Source organism: Maniola hyperantus, chromosome 9 (genome assembly GCF_902806685.2).
Source record: "Maniola hyperantus chromosome 9, iAphHyp1.2, whole genome shotgun sequence".
Taxonomy (NCBI): Eukaryota; Metazoa; Arthropoda; class Insecta; order Lepidoptera; family Nymphalidae; genus Maniola; species Maniola hyperantus.
The window spans coordinates 8,991,237-9,011,705 of record NC_048544.1 but is presented as its reverse complement, the minus strand read 5'-3'; the positions used below and the strand labels follow the sequence as shown (position 1 = coordinate 9,011,705).

The 20,469-nt window shown below is 37.6% G+C and overlaps 1 protein-coding gene across 2 annotated transcripts in view; it reads right to left on the bottom strand.

Annotated features, from left to right (window-relative positions):
* Nucleotides 1-9,171: 9,171 nt before the first annotated feature.
* The window catches only part of Kdm2 (Lysine demethylase 2), a 36,622-nt gene continuing 25,324 nt past the window's right edge, over nucleotides 9,172-20,469 (bottom strand). For both annotated transcript variants that reach the window (XM_034972414.2, XM_069500750.1), the window contains exons 17-21: nucleotides 19,926-20,093; nucleotides 19,145-19,281; nucleotides 18,312-18,600; nucleotides 17,119-17,285; nucleotides 9,172-16,919 (exon numbers count right to left, since the gene is read on the bottom strand). In XM_034972414.2, coding sequence (XP_034828305.1) covers nucleotides 16,802-16,919; nucleotides 17,119-17,285; nucleotides 18,312-18,600; nucleotides 19,145-19,281; nucleotides 19,926-20,093 — 879 coding nt within the window. In that variant the 3' untranslated portion in view covers nucleotides 9,172-16,801. The remainder of the gene's footprint in view (nucleotides 16,920-17,118; nucleotides 17,286-18,311; nucleotides 18,601-19,144; nucleotides 19,282-19,925; nucleotides 20,094-20,469) is intronic.

Genomic DNA, 20,469 nt, shown 5'->3' with positions numbered 1-20,469 from the left:
AATTTACATAATGAATAAGTAAAGAGCAGCCCCCGTTACAACCGGCCGCTATTACAAACTCAGCGTAAAAAATAAATGAACAGTAAACAATGCGAGGCGAGTCAGTAAACACACTTGTGCCTGCGCGTCGCGTCCGGGGACAAATAAATCAGCGCTCATCATGCCCCGGGCCAGCTCCCTAGTCCCTGGAAACCTGGAGAAGAAATGTCTCGGATGTTCAAATCAAGTTTTAGAGATACGGTAATAATAATAATAATAATAATAATAATAATAGTGTCCCAAAAACACATACAGCCAAAAAATTTAAAAGTAAACATTTATTTATTTTAATACAGTAGAATTTAAATAGTATAGTAGAATTTAAAGATCTCCTTAGAAAGTAATAATTTTCATCAATAAATAAATAAATTAAAAATACATGTGAAAGTGAGTGGTTTGGAATAAAAGAAGAAACTCATGAACTAACATATTACAAACAAACACGCATCGCGATAACTAAGTACTTACTTTCCTACACTACTTATGTAGAGCAATATAAAAATATTTCTTTCATCATCTCTTTTTTTAACAATTTTAAACTGTAGAGCATTTTAAGTAAGTACTTACGATGTTTGAACTTTAAAACCAATAAATGTTGTAAATCTATACTTATAATATAAAGAGGTAAAGTTTGTAAGTTTGTTTAGTAGGGGGTAAACTCTGGAACTACTGAACCGATTTTAAAAATTATTTCGCCAGTAGAAAGCTACATTAGAGATCCCTACGAAAATTGTAATAACCTCGTGCGAAGCCGGGGCGGGTCGCTAATATAAAATATGTTGTGAACACGACTTATGCAACTAGTCGAAATATCGGCAGTTAAAAATCGCTCAATTAATCGTGGTATGTAGGTACCCGTTTTATACAATACAATATGACGTTAAACCACGAAATAAACTTAAAATCATTACAATAAATGTTTGTATTTTAACTACATTCATTTTTAAATATCACTTGCTCTAACGGTGAAGGAAAACATCGTGAGGAAACCTGCATGCCTGAGAGTTCTCCATAATGTTCTCAAAGGTGTGTGAAGTCTACCAATCCGCACATGGCCAGCGTGGTAGACTATGGCCAAAACCCTTCTAACTCTGAGAGGAGACCCGTGCTCTGTAGTGAGCCGGTGATGGGTTGAACATGATGATGATGATGATATTAATTTTATCTATTGATGAACTGCTAATGGTAAAAAGATTTTTTTCACTTTGATGTGAAGAAATTATGTTCATAATGTTATGTTACAGGGTGTAACCAGAACGCTAGCAAAAACTTAGCATTATTGTTTTACTACCTAAACACAATCCAATACCAATAACCATTTGCCTCATTTGTTTTAGTGACTTAGTATTTTTCAAACCCCCAATGTATAGCGTGTAAAACTCGGGTCAATGCCCCGCCTACGACGCAGTATTGACTCCGGTGGCCTCCTTACAGACTGTTCGTTGACCTACCTATAGCGTCAGTCAGATGTTTTATTTTCAATATATCGTGAAATTTACAAAATATACGATTTTTGGACATTTTTTGTGGTAAAATATCACTGATTATCAGTACCTACTATCACCCGTCTTCGTTTTTGACAGCATTCTGGTTACACCTGTATAAGTACTAGATAAAGATTTAGCATAAGACAGCATATACTTATTAAGTAGAATTTTAATTCCACTTTGTATTAGGGTTAAATCTGCCATATCGAAAAATTTGTACATCGTCGTGAATGGTGTTGAATCTCGTGGCCTCAGGAGACCGAGGACGCATATTGCACTCATTTCATTATGTACATACGATTACAGCGATCGGGGACAATCTATGTGTACAGATGTCAATCTATGTGTATATTTTATTTCACACTTCCCTGTAACTATCAGACATCCGCACACAATCAAACTTGAACCTGGGTTCAAGTTTGATTGTGTGCGGATGTCTGATAGTTACAGGGAAGTGTGAAATAAAATATAAAAAAATTACCGACTACGGGCTAGCTCTGATTGGAGATTGACTGGTGTGGTCGTGTACTTAGTAATGAATCCTTATTCTAAGCTAAGAGAAACTGATCCCGCAATTAACAGTCTTCCTAAGAGAAATGATTGACATTTCGTATTTAATAAACGAAAATATGAAAATGAAATTTTCCAATGCTTTTCCATGCATTCTATTACATACCCATCTACGAAAGCTGAAAGGACAAACAAATTGCGCCTATGCCCTAAATTAATAGGTATCAAACCAAAATTAAACCAGGACAGTAGTGCCATAATAAATTGGCATTAGGTTGACAAAGTTTGCGTCGCGTCGGTGCTATTTTATTTCCTAGTTTCTTCATCAGAAGCTCTAAATTGCAACAATTTAAAGGAACGCGATCCCTGTTTTGGGCTTTCCTCTGTTAATCCCCGAGGGATTTAATAAATCATAACCAGTTTGTAGCGTTAACAATTGATGATCGTGTATTGAGATTCAATTGTTTGTCCGTATGTCATTGTGTTGTCCTTTCATAATTTTTATGGTCCAAGCCTGAAAATGTGAATTTTTAAGAACATTTACTGCAAACTGAAACCCGGAAGGCTTCAGATTCATTTTCGTACCTACCTAAGTACCTGATATCTCTTCTATAATATACCTTTAAAAGTATTATCATACACTTCATATATAATACTATTAGTCCCAAATGATCAGGTCAGGATCCTTCGTGAATCTGAAAAAACTGTGATCTCGTGATTTTCATAGACGCAGTTTTAACAAGCCTGGGTGTCGCGCTTATGATAACAACGATGTATTATTAACAGGGGTTCGTTACTCGCTCCACTGCCCGTAATAACTTGAGGGAATACTCGCCGCACAGCGACTAACACCCGATTATATCCCATCCCATCCCGCAATGTAGGTACCTACTTACCTCCTTTGATATAACCACTTGATATTATACAAGTAGGTAGGTAAGTACCTAAGCTACCTATTACATAACCAGAAACAGACATCTAAGATGAATTATTATGAGTGAAATTTGGTATTTCATTAAATATGTCCTTTTATTTCTCACCTATCTTCTACCAGGTGATAAAAACCAGAATAAAATAGAATATCGTGTATATTAAGTATTTTTACTCAAATTTTCATTTCATTTCTTTCGAGTAAAATACCTACAAGTGCTTTTGAAGTAACGTGGTAACACAGAGTACTTACTTACAGTTATGGTAATACAGAGTAACATCAACCTCCTGTTCCATTTTTAACCGACTTCTCACATATCAAAATCCAACTGAATTAAACTCGTATAGGTATTTTTAGGGTTCCGTACCTCAAAAGGAAAAACGGAACCCATAAGGGTTCCGTGCTCTTTGTTGGATCACTTTCCTCACTCCTCACAAAGGATCACTTTGTTGTCTGTCTGTCTGTCAAGAAACCTACAGGGTACTTCCCGTTGACCTAGAATCATGAAATTTGGCAGGTAGGTAGATCTTATAGCTGACATTTGGGGAAAAATCTAAAAACCGTGAATTTAGGGTTAGATTTAGGGTTAGGTATTTTCAACTTTCGAAGTGAGTGACTATATCAAGTTGGGTATCATATGAAAGGTCTTCACCTGTACATTCTAAAACAGATTTTTATTTATTTTTATGCATCATAGTTTTTGAATTATCGTGCAAAATGTCGAAAAAATACGACTGTAGTACGGAACCCTCATTGCGCGAGCCTGACTCGCACTTGGCCGGTTTTTTATAATAAGTATTTATGCAGTTATTTCTTTGACCCATGTATTTTTTAATCCGCTCATTTGCCTTTGACTCACTTACCTACCTACTTAGTACCTACTTACTAACTGTAGGTACGTTTGCATTTGAGATTTATTTACGGGACAATAGTATAAGTAGCTCTGACCTTGATTGTAAATACATAGCTTAACCACCCATTGACGTTGAAAATGCTAGAAAAAGCCTATTTGAATAATGAATCTTAAGTTGGAATTTCAAAAGAAAAACTAGAGGAAAATGTTCGTTTTGCTAACATTGGTTTTCGTGTAAGTTCACCGGAGTGTAACAAGGCGGTGTATTTCCTCAGAGTAGCAGTAGATGCGTGCTGCAGAGGACGCGACCGCTTCGCGTGCACGTCGCTCACAGTCCGACCGCAGGCTTAGCGGACAATCGAGTAGGTACTACTAAAAGCAGAAAACCCTTTTTTATTTAGTCCTTGACTGCAATCTCGCATGGTGGAAAGTGATGGTGCAGTCATGGAAGCGGGCAAACTTGGAAGGGGTACAATAGTTTTATTGAACCCATAGGTACCCATTATCAGTGTCTAGTCGGTTTACACGGTATCGTACCGGAACACTAAATCGCTTGGCGATACGGCTTTGCCTGTAGGCAATGGCGTGCACAGGAGTTCAAGCCAGGGTATGCATTTAGGTATGAACTTATTTTACGGCAGGTTATAATGAAAAATAAGCATTGATTTATTACTATGAGGGTAAGCAGTGCCTTTATGCTTCTATGAGCTGCACGCCACTGCCTGTAGGGTGGTAACTAGCCACGGTCGAAGCCTCCTATATATAGCCCAATTATACATAATATTATACTTATTCCCAAATTGCAAGTAAGGTTGCAGTAAAGGGCTAACTTGTATATAAATTTTAAAAAATACCGTCAAAGAGTTACAAGCGGTAGGTAATAGCCTAGTGGTTAAGACGTCGGCCTTCTTTCTATTCATGAGGTCGGGGGTACGATCCCAGGTAGCGGGCACGTACCTCTAACTTTTATGTGTGTGAAATATCACCCAAAGGTTCCCAAAGGTGTGTGAAGTCGGCCAATCCGCATTGTGCCAACGTGGCGTGCTGGACTATGGCCTAAACCCTTCTCATTCCGAGAGATCTGTCCTCAGTAGTGAGCCGGCGATGGGTTCGGGTTGATCATTGTGATGATGATGATGTGAGATACAATAGTCGCGAGAGAGATTTTATACACATTTTACAACCTGCAGCCCGAGGTAGTAAAATATGGAGGAACAAGTAAACAGTTTTCTTCACAACAGTACCCGAGTCAGCTGCTAGACATACGTCACTTGTCAACGGGGACGCGAGAATCAGTGGTTGAAGGCAAGATCGCGTGCGGCGGTTCCAAGTTCGAATCCGATCGATATCTACCCTCACTGTTCCTACTAGAACGGAGTAACGGAAACAAAGTCGCAAACTATTCTTTGGTTACATGCATAACATTATTGGTACAAGTTTACAAGAAGTAAAATATAGTCTTGTTTTGTAAGAATTTCTATAATTAATTTGTATTTACCTACTTAAGTAAGGTGAATCGCGCAAAAATCACTGGTCCGATTATGAGGAAACTTTCCTTGTTCGAAGGCTAATATTAGTACCAAGTCAGACTGAAAAACTGCTCCAATTTTTATCATAGTCTTAATATTAAATACTAATCTAAATATATAAAGGAAAGGGTGACTGACTGACTGACTGATCTATCAACGCACAGCTCAAACTACTGGACGGATCGTGCTGAAATTAGGCATGCATATAGCTATATTATGACGTAGGCATCCGCTAAGAAAGGATTTTTGAAAATTCAACTCCTAAGGGGGTGAAATAGGGGTTTGAAATTTGTGTAGTCCACGCGGATGAAGTCGGGAGCATAAGCTAGTATTGAATAATATCCTAATATTAAATAATAATATTTTATCATAATACTAATATTATTAATATGAAAGGTCTGTCTATCCGCTAGCTTTTCACTTCCCGTTTAATTAACCAACTTTGATAGTTATAGGTACAGAGATGGCATGCATCCCGGGGAAGGATATCATAGTCTACTTTTTGTCGCGGAAAATCAAAGAGTTCCCATGGGATTTAAAAAAAACTAAATTCATGACGAAATCGAGAGCGTCATCAGCTGCTTGGTACTGAAACAGCCTGGAAAATAATATTATAGGCTGATTTTTATTCCGGAAAATGAAAGACTTCCCACGGATTAAAAAAAAACAAAACTTACGCGGACGTAGTCGCAGACAACTTGCCCATAATATAATCTTTATCCAGCTTATATTATGATCAAGTGTCCACTAACAATAAAACAAGTAGGTACCTACTTCAGTCAATTCTGGCAATAGTAGGTAAGTATATTCCTTGCACACGTCACTTTTAAAACTCGCAACGCTTTATGCACGTGTTAGCAACTAAAAACTGTCACAGCCTTTCCAAGTTAGCATGCTATCATCTTAGACGACATCATCAATTCATCACTTACCACCAGGTGAGATCGCAGTCTATAAAAACATTCAGCAAATTGATAAGTTTGAACTTACGATCATAATATCGATTTCAGTCCATCTTCATACCAATTGAACCATTAAGACCCATACCCTCTGGGTACTATTTATTAGCTATTATTTTCCCAGTTTTGTAGTGAAATGCGTTATTGCAGCCACTCGCCACCTGTTTACGCAATGGGGTGGCGAGCATTTCGGGTAATTTACGTAAATTAAGTTTGGGGTAACGATTTATTATTCTCTAAATGGTGTGTGATGTTATTTTTCATTGAATACCTAAACCAATCGGACGTTTAATTTTTTAAATCTAAATATATAAAAGGAAAAGGTGACTGACTGATTCACTGACTGACTGACTGATCTATCAACGCACAGCTCAAACTACTGGACGGATCGGGCTAAAATTTGGCATGCAGATAGCTGTTATTATGAAGTAGGCATCCGCTAAGAAAGCCTTTTTTAAAATTCAACTCCTAAGGGGGTGAAATTGGGGTTTAAAATTTGTATAGTCCACGCGGACAAAGTTGCTGATATTTTTGATAGGCAACTAAGGTCTAAAAGACATAAGTAGATACCTACTCGTAGAATAGAGTAGCAACTAAATAAACATAAAAGATAAAAGGTCTGGTTTGAGACAGGATAAACCAAAATTATGATGAAGGTATGCAGTATGCTATGAAAGAACCTTCAAATAAAAAACGGATTGCAGAAGTGCGAGTCAGGCTCGCGCAACGAGGGCTCCGTACTACAGTCGTATTTTTTCGACATTTTGCACGATAATTTAAAAACTATGATGCATAAAAATAAATTAAAATCTGTTTAAGAATGCACAAGTGAAGACCTTTCATAATATGATACCCCACTTGAAAATACTAATTATTAGTTACAGTTTAATAATTAGACCACAATTAATTTTTTTTTTGTGTGATTTAACCACAAATTCACGTTTTTTAGATTTTTCCCCGAATGTCTGCTCTACTTACCTGCCAAATTTCATGACTCTAGGTCAACGGGAAGTACCCTGTAGGTTTCTTGACAGACCGACAGACAGACAGACAGACAGACAAACAACAAAGTGATCCTATAAGGGTTCCGTTTTTCCTTTTGAGGTACGGAACCCTACAAAGTAGTTTCTGACATTTTAAAAACTAATGTTTCTAGGACCTAAGTAGGTAGGTACATTGCAAACATTTTTTTCGAAAAACGAAATAGTTAGGTACCTACTACCTACCTATATAATATTTTATTGCAGTTAACGGATTATTAGATAAAGGACGTGTAAACCTTGCCTACCAATTAAATAACGAATAATACCTAAAATTACTTGAATCAAGACGTCAAGTGATTTTGCGCCGCCTTATCTGCCTTTCCCACGAGCAAAGTTTGCTTTCGCTTCATTTGCAATGAAGTCAGAATTTTCTTTAAAAAAACACTAGTATTTGTGTCATTTGACAAATACCCTCGGGGCGGGAGTGTGATCTACGAACCATCTTATTTTCTTTTTCTCTCGCACGGATGTGTTTTCCTAATTTACTGTCTCTCTTCCTCTTATAGCCTCCATTTTTTCCGAGACACGTTTATTTTTCATTTCTTAAGGGGCGAAGAAAATAATTTTCTGTGAGCTTTGAACCCGCAGCGAGGAAAAATGGGTATTTGGAAAATGTAATTGGATTCTCGACTAATCTCGACGCCTCTCGTTTCTTATGAGGGGAGAGTGCGTGTTATAATGGAAATACCTACTTTATACCTATTTAGGTATTTGTGCTGTATGTAGGTATTTGGTAAATTATATCTTGGAAAATTATTTAAGTAGGCACCAACCTAAAGTACCTACCAATGACCCGGAACCGCCGCGATTTGGGAGAGCGGCCGTTTTCTCTTAGTACCTACTTAAGGCGGTACTATCGCATACAGGTAGGTAACTACCTATGTGTGGGGGTTGATGATAATGATAAAATTGATAACTGGATAATAGACTGTATTTCCTGCGATAGCTGACTGATAATTTATATCGATATGATATTGATATGATTATGAGTGTTCGCGAGGTGGCCCGTGTTGTACTGTCTTCATTAACTGTTAGGCGCCAGCACAAGGTCTGCGAAAAGTTCTGACGCCGGACAGGTCAGTGTTCGGTACACGCAGTGTCCCGAACAGTATACTGTTCGGGACACTGCGTGTACCGAACAGTATGATGGCAATGTGCCAGCATTTCTGGACTATAGTCCAAAGCCGAAATGCTGGCACATTGCCATTCATCTAGGCCTAAACAGTCCTCAAGAATGAGAGCGTTTAGGCCAAAGTCAAAACTTTTGGCTTTTGGACTAAGGGTCTGAGCATTCTAGCTGATTGCCTAGGCCCTAGTTCAATCGCGATATATACCGGCATTTCAGCTTTGACATAACGTGTTCAAATTTTGCGACGGCTTACTCAACAACTAGATACAGTACGCGGCAGAAAATATTTTTTTCTCCTTACCGAACCGATTCTTATGAAACTTCGACCAAGGATTTAATTTCCCATGACAATACATAATGTGAATTTCGGATTTAAACTCTTTTATCCTGATATTGCAGGAGTCTTGGCCAACTAAACCGCGAGGAATAAGCATCATATCGACCACTCGATCATCGATGATGGACCACTGTATTATATACCTAATATTCATATTCCTTTCATGTCGAGCTTTAATAGTAACTGAAATAATCGACTGTGACAGACGGACGGACAAAGGCACTAGGCACTTTGCGGCAAATTTGGAGGCCCATTTTTACCATTCTGGTACGGAACCCTAATGAATTGGCAGTTAAAAAGGTATGTACAAATAATATGTCACGAGGAAATAGTAGATGGATAAAAAAACAAATCTTCAATGTAAATATTTATTTCAAATACTATAAGTGCTTATGGTAACCAATGATACAATGTTACGAGTTACGACTCATAAAACCATCAATTTCACATAACATCGTTTCTCGTAGAGCTAGACTTAGCTGTAATATCACCATTCCTCAGTGTTGCCAGCATGCGAGCCTAGCCAATACAAAAAAGTCTCTCTCATTTACCACCGCTAATGCCCTATTCAAGTGAACAACGAACCGAACGAGAAAAGGGAAATACAAAAACGACATTTATTTTAAAGAAAAGTGGATGAATGTATAACCGCCCGCTAATGGTGCTGCTTACGTTCGGATGCTTGCATGAGGGGAATGTGTATTAACTATGGTTCAATAATAACTTTTTTATGTGAAATTATGGCTCCGGCTCACCTTCGATTCGCTGTTCATTTGATAATGCTCACAAGGCAATCCTTACAAAACTATAATATCATCTATGTTACATAATATTTTGATAAGAAAAATTTTGTTAACAGAATCGTTACTCACAAAACTCTCGATGATAATTTTGATGTGAATAACAATAGTATTTTATTTATTAATATATTTATTTAATGTTTTTTTAACTTTCTATACACAGAGGCACACAATGCTTATTAGCTACATTTAAGCTAGGTTCAGATAACTGCGATATGTCGCTACTACTAGAGTATGCAACATAGTGCGACGATCTGAGCTTATCTTAGTACAATCATCGGAAATCTTCTTTGGCTCTGACGTAGCGTTGCCATGTGAGAAACATACGCACTGCCCTGAACTGTAGCTACCCTCAAATCGAGCTAACTACTATGCAAAGTTTGTTGCCAAAGTCGAAGATTTGCGATTGTGTTACTCGAAGTAATGTACATTCGTACAAAAACATACCCATGGCAAAATTTCCTGCATGATCTCAATTATTTTTTACAATAAATATTACTGCTACATTTGATATTATAATTTATATCTATTTAATGAAAGATCTTCACGAATGATTCTGTGTAAAATTTTGTCAAGTATACATTTTTGTGTATTAATACAATATTTGATGTCAAAGGTTCGTCGTATTTTACTACTAATCTATTACTATAGGCGGCCCTCCGACCTCGCATACTGTGACCAGAGTCGGTTTACTTACAGGTTACGATTTATTGATGTATTCTATTCCCCCTTGTTGAAAAAACGAGGTGTGCTATTACTTAATTCCTAACAGTACTTGCATGGGGACAAAGGTCGCTAAGAGAGTAGATATGTACAAAATATACTAACATGTCAAAAAATTGATTTTTCAATCGACAACAAATTGTTACCTTGAAAAATGTAGAATTTGATTTGATTTTCTTAAGTTAAAAAATCTGTTAGTTCATAGAGTTCATCAATTTCGCTAAAAAATGTCGTAGCCTCAAATGATTTTAAAAAATCCACAGATTCTGGTTATTACTACAGCTATTTAATAATTAACAATTGGCTTAACCTAAAAAGCGACTAGAACTAAACAAGAATACTTACAATCAATTTAATATTGTCATGAAACTAAGATAAACGCTTCGTGTCGGTTAGAAAGTAATAAAAATATTATGAATGATTTTAAGACTTATTTCGTGATTTATGGGCCGGTCAAGTTAGCTCAAAAAATAGAGGCAAGGTTACAATAATTCACAGAGCTTAAGAAATTGATACGAATGTTGGGCACACCATTATAAATGAATTGTGTAAAGTCCCCATCGATCCTACATTTGCAAAAAAAATATTCAAGTTCACAAAAATGGGATTTTAGCATTTTCTAACTAAACAATAAGTTTTATCATACGATAGTTTAGACAAAAATTGTAGAACTTGTTTTTCCAAAAATCACCATTTCTGAGATATCGCGATTCTAAAAGGTGAGGGAGTTACATTCAATTTTCTTTTCAATATTAATTTATAATAGTGTTCCCAACATTCGTACCTATTTTTAGCTCTATGCGAGTTACTGTAACCTTGAATGTCTATTTTGACCGGGCATGCAATAGGCATGACAATGTATAAAAACTGCGGGTAGGTAGTAGGTATAATCGTCGCAAACCTAATTAAGACTCTGGCGAGTCGCGTGACACACCTAGACAGTACAGCACACACCGTAACGGCCTGCGTCCACGCATCAGCACGGCACGATAGAAGATCTTTCGGCATTTACATGCAAGCACAAACTATCGAAAACTTCGGAATTCTTCGGCAGCCTTCGGGCTGCGGAATGCTTCGTCATCCCAAAGGCTGCTGAAGTTTTCCGAAGGCTGCCAACCATTCCTAAGCATGCATAATGATTCATTGAAATTTTAATTTATTTTTATTCGTCGCATGGAAATCCCTAGCCGTACCGCCAGTGGGCGCAGGCCCTAAGGATGTCTAAAACAAAGCTTCTAGGTAGGAATCAGTTGACTCACCAGAGCCCAAAAAGATTTGCAACCATTGTATATACCACGACAAAAATTTACATATTAATATTATCGTTTTATGAACCCGTAACTTTTGTACATTCTTGTGTAACATGATATTGTATATTTACAGGGTATATATATAATATTTTCTGAACTTTCATTGACCCAGTTTATGATATTTGTCAAATATATAGGATTTTTTTATTTAATTAAACATAAAATGATACTTTCAAGAGAAACTTAAAAAATAACAAGAAATATACTCAGAATATATCGATACAAAAGTATGCAACAAAATAAAAACTTTTCAACTTTTAATAAGAGATAATTTTGTATGGTGCAATGAAGTGTGTCCTTTATATCAAGAAATCGTGTATTGGCACAAGTTTGAAGACATAACACAAAAAAATAGGAAGAACAATGAGCCGAACACACTTAAAACAATATGCAACCTGACAAACACTTTATTATGCTGTGGTGAGCCGTGAAACGAGCTACATACATTTTATGAATGCACATAAGCAACAGGATAAACACAAAAGACGGCAGCCGCGAGCGAAGTGAGAGCGGCACCGCTTCTTTTATATTTCATACAAACTGTATATAGATCATACATTTTGAGAACGCACTCGCCATGTATTTGCTGTCTACTGTCATGTCAAAAATACGATTTCAATATGTAGAAGATAAATCAAAAATAAACCTATATATTATAATAACATTATGACAGGGATAGCAATAGATTTAGACGTATCATTTTAGTTTTGTTTAGATATTGTGTACAAGGGAATCGGCCCCAATGGCCCCGATTCTCTAGTCTCTCTCTAAACTAAATTTAGAGTATCTGCATCCCCCTCTTTTTACTAATGCTAAAAAAGGAACGGAACATGACTTTCACATTTAAAGACTCTAAATTTTAGTGCACAATACAAATTTAAACAGTAGGTTCGCGAGTGCGTGCTAAAATCACGGGTTTTACCATCTAAAAATTAAATTTAGAAATGTCAAACTGCTTCTGTCCTTTTCATATTACAATAGTAAGAAGAGGGTGCGAATACTCTTAAATTAGGTTGTGCTTAGAATCGGCGCCAATGTAAGGCTAAATAAAACCTTATAATCTTAGGTTAAAAGATAAAGTAATCAATTGATTGATAGCAGTAGGTACATATTTTTAGTTACAATATTATTTAAATATTTACAAGACCAGCACACTTAGGTATCATATTATACATATTACTGTGTTGTGGTGTATCAAATCGCGATTTCGGCAGTCGAATAGTAGAAGTCACTGACAGTCAGTTATTAAGAATAGAATAGAATAGAATAGAATGTTTTTTTATTCATGTAAACTTTTTACAAGTGTTTATAAATAGTCAGGTAGTTTTAATTTACCACCTACACAAATGAGTGCGTATATTTGATTTTTATTTTATCCTACCTATAAATCCTCATCTTATTGAGTCAGTAAATCATTTATAAGTCAATCTTTGTCCCAATAATATTAATTTTGCGGGAAAACGGGAAATAAGAATTTGCTTTGCTTAGTTAAAAATTCGGCTAAAGCGTGTAGGGTACAATCATCGCCTGTCGCGTCACGACTCACGACATACGGGTAAGTCCCATTTGTTCCATAGAACTTGACGTCATCGGACAAAATGAGACAATTTCATCCTAATTTGTTCCATAGAACTACATACTAGCATTTCACCTCGAACTTGCTTTTCTTTGACGTCTTAACAAACTTTCTTTTTTCGTGGTGAAATGTCATCAGAATCATTTTTAGGGTCCCGTTGGCAAACCTCGGGTACGGGAACCTAAGAATGATCCTGATGTCATCCCGCCACGAAAAAAGAAGTTTGTATACTTTGTTCAATAGAACTATTAAAGAAAGAAAAATCTCAATTGTTCTATGGTACAAATTAGGATAAAATTAGGGCAGATTCTCTTGTACACAATCACTAAACTACGGGTCTAAATTTAGTGCTATCCTTTTCCGCAAGCAACATTATGAAAGGGATAGCAACAGATTTAGACGTGTCAGTTTAGTTTAGAGTTTGTGTACAACGGAATTGCCACAATGGCACCGATTCTAAGCACAACCTAATTTTAGAGTATTCGCACCCTCTTCTTACTATTGTAATATGAAAAGGACAGAAGCAGTTTGAAATTTCTAAATTTAATTTTTAGATGGTAAAACCCGTGATTTTAGCACGCACTCGCGAACCTACTGTTTAAATTTGTATTGTGCACTAAAATTTAGAGTCTTTAAATGTGAAAGTCATGTTCCGTTCCTTTTTTAGCATTAGTAAAAAGAAAAGGATGCAGATACTCTAAATTTAGTTTAGAGAGAGACTAGAGAATCGGGGCCATCATTTTGTCCGATGACGTCAAGTTGTATAGAACAAATGGGACATACCCCGACACACCACAACAAAGTTATATTGTATTTGCGCCGTAACATGCCAACCCCATGCCAGAAACACATCGTCTTGCGTTTCTGGTTCCTGCGGGCTGATTAGCTAACTCAGTGATCAACATTAAATGATAGCCACCAAACTCATTTGACGTTTGTTGGTTCTTCATTGAGAGATATTAAAATAATTTTTCGTAGAAATCCTTGAATTTATTAAAAATGAATGTCAAAATGTGAGCTTGGTGGCTACTAATCAGTGTTGAACAAGTCAGTTAATTACCTCGTTTACCGCATGGGGTGAGATTGGGTGTGTTGCGTTCCCAGCAGAAAGAGCTTGTGGAAGTGCCTATAAAATGCAGCACATCTCCATTGTAAAAGGGAACAACTCAAATTCGACACTTTTCAGTAGATGCAAAAACATAACTGAACGATTTCGTAGTTTAAATCGACTAATCGAGTCTTGATTTGACTGAAATTCGATAATTTAATTTTTTTTCAATTTGAAAATATTAACCTAGCCTTAGTGATTAGCTATACAAATCGTGCCAAGATTATACTGGCTGCATTTCCGCGCTGGACAGCCAGGCTGATCCGTTGAGTTTAATTTATTTTTTTAAATTTGATAATTTTTGGTCTCGCCTGAAAAATGACGAATTTGAGTCCCTTTTTTCCTGGAGGCACTGAATATTACTATTAGAAATGTGTGATACATTTCCAACAGTTACTGTGAAATAAGTCTTTGTTTTTAGTACACTACATTGCATTTCATACTATACTCATTGTTAATAGCATAGAACTGGATTTGATATGTTGCGAAATGTCTGATCACAATACATATTTGGTAAGTATGATAACATTATTTTTGATTTTATTTTTTGGCAAATATGGTCAGTGTAACAAAAAAATTGCATGACAGTAAACCTTATACAGTAGCCGGCAAGAAATATTGTACATCAACCTTTAGAATGAGATTTTGGCTTTGTAGGGCGTTGTCTCCGTCACTCATACCTACCTACATATGTGACGTTCTGTCGATCTCAGCAACAGAGAAAACGCTTTACGAAACCGCTATCTCTATCTGAAGATCGATGCACAATATTTTCTTTCACGTACTGTAAGTATGTAGTTTGAAAATTAATATTTTTTTTTAAAAGAATATTGGTCAATTCTAAATATGACCAATATTCCCATTCCCTTTTATTTGCAACTAAAGACTAAGGCTTATGCTAGGAGTAATTATGACATTTACGTGAATCAAGTTGGGTTTGAATCTAGGACCTTTCAGATTTCAGCAGCCTCATGGACTTTGAGGATTTTAAAGTCCCAATAAAAAATAAACTATTAAGACATACTTGAACTACTAAAAATACTGTAGTTAAGTACCCTTAAAATATCTTTTACAACATAAATTTGTAATAGCACTGGAAAGGTGTAAATTAATGCAATTATTTTTGTTGCACTCAAATGTTTGTCTGTAAAACAATGAATATTGCAAAAGAGTAAAGTACAAACTCAACATTATGACATTCAAAGCTTAACCAAGTATGAATCGCATTTTTGACAGTTCTTGGATGAAAACTTGTCATTATGACACAAAAAGCCTAACACAAATTGTATCCATTTTACTGTAGCTAATAAAGCACTAGTTACACTGAAATTCTGTGTATTTGTATGAAAACGTAACCGCAGCCAGATCCCGCAATCTGCAGTGTTTCCTACAAAGTCAAAGGCCTGTCACAGAATGGTAGTGTGACCATGCAATATACACAAAATGTTGTGTTGTCAATGCTAATGCCTCCATAAAAAAACTGTCAAGTTAGATGTAACCATGGATCTACAATATAAATAGCTATGGATAGAACACTCCTTGAAGCAATTACCAATTTATCGATATTGCACTTTGACTGCCCAGCGAGAGCAAGAGGTTGCACACTACTGGAGTCTGACCTTTAGCTTTCGCTCGAATTTTTAGTGGAAGTGGGATAGCGATAAGTAGGTATTAGGAGCGCTCGATCAACCTTTATTATACATTCATGGATCTCAATAAGTTTAGTTACAAGGTAAGCAACAATTTGAATGTCATAGCATAAGAGTTCAGCTAATAATAACCTAAGCGGTTAGACTTGTATGTCCTAGGATTGCTATACACATAGTCGGATCGGCACATTCAATTCGGTAATTTTTATTGAATAACAAACTTCTACATAATACCTATGTTCGACTTCCGTTCGGTTGAAACCACCAGGGTTTATAAAGTTGATTAATAGTTAGTTAAACTCTTTATAATAATATTAATTATTGTTCGCTGCAAGGAAAAATACACCATAAGTACTTATTAGTTCCGAGATTTAACTTTTTTTATTACGCGATTTACGTTTGACCGCGTCATTGTATAGGCTAGATATGTATAAGATTTATAAAACAAATTAAATACTCAGTTATTATAGAAGTTAATTATTTACCCAGCTGCACCAGAAGTTAATTTTTACAAAAAGTAAGATATTCTTTTTCCTTCCTATTTTATAGGCGGAACCAAGTATGTGTATGTGCATTATGCAGGCAGGTCTAACGGCCTCTTTGTCGTAAATTTTGTCCCGAGCCGACTATGTGTATAACAATCCTAATACATCTTTTGTAGAACCCTGAAGTTCATTCACATCAATTTATAATAGTACACAAAAGGTTCACTTTGCTATGCCACCAACATCACTATTCTATATCACTATTCACTTGTCCTCCTGAATTTCTTGGATCTCCGGTATCTCTTCAGGTGCCTCATCAGGCTGAGATTCGGATCAGGTGTTCCGCAGCTCGACCAGCTTGACATCCTTTACGTGGAGATTGTGTTTGGACTTGGCTGCAAACTTGATGACCGCTTGCGTTGACACAAGAGGCACATGCCTGAGATCTAATCTGTAAGTAAATAAATTTTAGGTATAACAAAATAAGTTTTAAAAATAAGCTAGTAATAAATATTCCTGTAAAGCTTTAATTATGCTGTGATATTTATCCTGCCCAAGGGTGGTAAAAATTTAGTTTATATAGTTTTATTACCAGCATTGAAGCAAGAGCCAATTTACATGCAAATGTATTGTACTAGGTTATGTATTACCTGACGAGATTGGGACACCGGGTCAGGTGGTCCAGCGCGGCCTCTGTGAGCAGCCTGCAGCCGGCGAGCGATAGCCTCTGTAAGCCGTGGTGAGCGAGCTGGGCGGCGCCCGCGTCTGTGAGCCGCGCGCAAGACGACGCGTCCAATTCGCATAACTTTGGTAGAGCCTAAACACAAAGTTACTCAAAGTTGTATATTTTGTATACAAGGTAAAAAACTAGTTATGCTGCAGTTTCCAGTGCTAGGTCCACCTCCAAGAGAAGAGAGTAAGAGATTCCAGCACCTTGACACTCTGACGACTATAGATTCTTCGATGTATATGCCCCACCCATTGCCACTTCATATTTATCTCCTAGACTTGATCACATACTCGTAAGAGAAACATCTGAGCATCACAACAGCACTGCACTTTATTTGCATCTTCTAAATTTTGCACTATTTTCTTATGTGGTTGTAGCAGTGAATTGTATGTGATATGATATAAAAGTGGATTCTGGAGTGGTTGATATTTAAAGTAAGTAAAACTTTGTTTTTAATACAGTTGCTCAAAAAGTGGCGTATTGCAGGGACGTATAGCGTTCGGGGTGTGGGCTATTACATACTCGTGCTTTTTTTTACCTTTCCCGAACTCGTGCGTTCTCTTTCCCAACTGTCAAAATTATGTCCATTAAAAAGAAAAACCAACCATGAAGTTATTACTAAAAAAATTCATAGAAGTTTTTATGATTCATGCAAATACGTATATTTATAAAAAGAAGCACTAATTTGTTTCAATATCAGATTTAATGATTTGATTGAATGAGTTTGTTTAGGTTTCATTTCATTTCATCTCATTAAATTTCATTTTCATTTCATATCATGTTAAGTTAGTTGAGTTTATTGTGTTTTTATTATTTTATTAAATTGCTTCATTTTTTCGCAACTGTATTAAAAATAGTCGTTCAGTACACGTGCGGAACTGTCATTGCAACTTGTTCCGACTGTCGGAACTCTTTGCAATGACAGCCTTTCCACACTTGTAATGAATTAATATACTATTTTTTTAAATAGACTGGCGCTTGGCTGCAATATCAGACCTGCAAGAGATGTGCGAGTGCAGCTGCGAGTGATGATGCAGCCTAAGATGGAGCGCGCTTACCTGGGTAATGGCTATCGCCTTATCCCTTGAGAAAAGTGAATTTTTTTACACAAACCTGTACAATATACAACATCGCGACATCAGTGATATCCGTCCCCGGTAATCGTAGAACAGCCAATGCTGCAAGCCGGGACGGTTCCATCCCAGACCTTGCTCCACCACCCGGCCTGGAGTTCTCCGGAGGTGCCAGGATGCCTCGGAGCTTGGCATCATCCAGGCACCTTGCGAATGACAGATCCAGGGCTGTCAGTGGTGGGCATGAGCTGGAACGAAGGGCCAGGGCTGCCTCTGCTGGTGACCCTGCCAAGGATAGAGATCGGAGAGCTGGAAGACGCGCTAGCAGCCTGCAAACAATATATACAAAATCAGTAAGTATTAATATTATAATAATCAGTAAAGTTAAGGCTCAAAGTACTCATGGCGTAAGCGAGTTAAATATATAAGCTCGACGCAACTTCGTACGCGTGAATTTAGGTTGTTATAAATCCCGTGGGATCTCCTTAATTTTCCGGCATAAAAAGTAGCCTATCCCGGGGGATGTATGCTAACTTGTACCAAATTTCATCAAAATCGATTAAACTGTTAGGCCGTGAAAAGCTAGCAGACCGACACACATTTTCGCATTTATAATATTAGTATGGATATAGTAAGATAAGTGAAGAGAGATGGGGAATAGGCAAAGCTTAAATATCGAATTTTAAAAAGTGGAGATAAATTCACGACACGCAAGCGCATTGCGGCACAGACTACAATCTACATAGATACTGGGGCCGTAAAATGACACTTACGAGCATGCTTCTAAACATGGCGGCCTGTTTTAGAAGTCATTGAAAATTTAACTAATAAAAAGACTTCATTTTAATAATTTTCTAGGTAAGTGGTACGTACCATGCAAGCTGCCGACGCGCCAAGTGGCACCACTCCAAGCCGAGGCTGAGCGGCTGTCGGCGCGCGATGCCGGCTAGCTGCGCCGCGGACACGCGCACCTGCACGAACGACATGCTGCGCCATATCGATGGATCCATCTGTCAATGTACAAGATTGTGGGTAAAATCTAATACCAGACTACCAAGCCAGCCTTACTTTAGTAATGGTCACATAATCCGGAAAATATATATTCTACAGAGGTGTACTCTTTTGACGCGTAAGTACTTGTGAAACTATTATCTCATATGAGAGGGAGAGGGGCAGGGAGAAGGGGAGGGAGAGGGGGTGGACAGGGAAAGGGGAAGTGAGGAGAGAGGGAAAGGTGGGGTGCGGAGGGACGGAGAGGGAGGGAGAAAGAGAAGGAGAGATAAAGGGGAAGTGAGGGAGGGAGAGATAGGGGGTGAGGAGGAGAGGGGAAGGGTGAGAGGGGTAAAAGTTACCGTAATAAGGAGAGGCGTTGGCGCTATTATATCCACCATTTTGGATTTGTCATAACGTCAATGTAACCTTAGCCCCATTCCCACTTGTTTGTCACGCCCGGATTGAAGTCGGATGTTCCAGTGACAGAACATATTATGAAGCTATTCACACTTGTCTGAAACCAATTTTAAGTCAAAATGTACTGCCACTGGTACATCAAGCGATAAACGACAAACGGGAAGTTAGACAACACATGAACTGTGGACGAACTCAACCTCAAAATATTCCGTCACCGCTTCAGCTGTAAAGCAAAGTATCTCACCGAGTATTCGGCCCAGGCCTTGCAGACGAGAGCGCAAGTGGCCAGCTCGTGCGGCGTGAGCTTGGCGAACACGCACAGCATCGCGTCGCGGTCCAACCACGGCGACCCCGTGGTGGACGAGAGCGACAGTGGGGCCGGCCGCACGGGGTATAGCGGCTTCTTTAGAACCTGAAATACAAACACTTGTATAGAGCCAATCTTAACACACGTGAGTCAAGACCGACATTTATAACCCTGATGATACCCCTGAAAAGACAACAGAAATCAAGGAACAGTGAGACACAAATTTTGTATATTGTATAGGCGTTATTTTGCGGAAATCTATGATTTACAATGAAAAACTGAATTGCATATTGTAAGGTCTCCTGAGAATGCTCCCTCGTGTCAGGTCGAGTATGTTTAGGAATTTGTGTGGTACTGCGTGGTGGTAGAGCGAATTGCTTTCTTGGTGGGTGGGCGTACGGTGCATATCGCTTGCCGCACGTTGCACCATACAGATTTGATCTGTTTCAGCGTGTTATAGCAAATTAAACTTTTGGTTCAT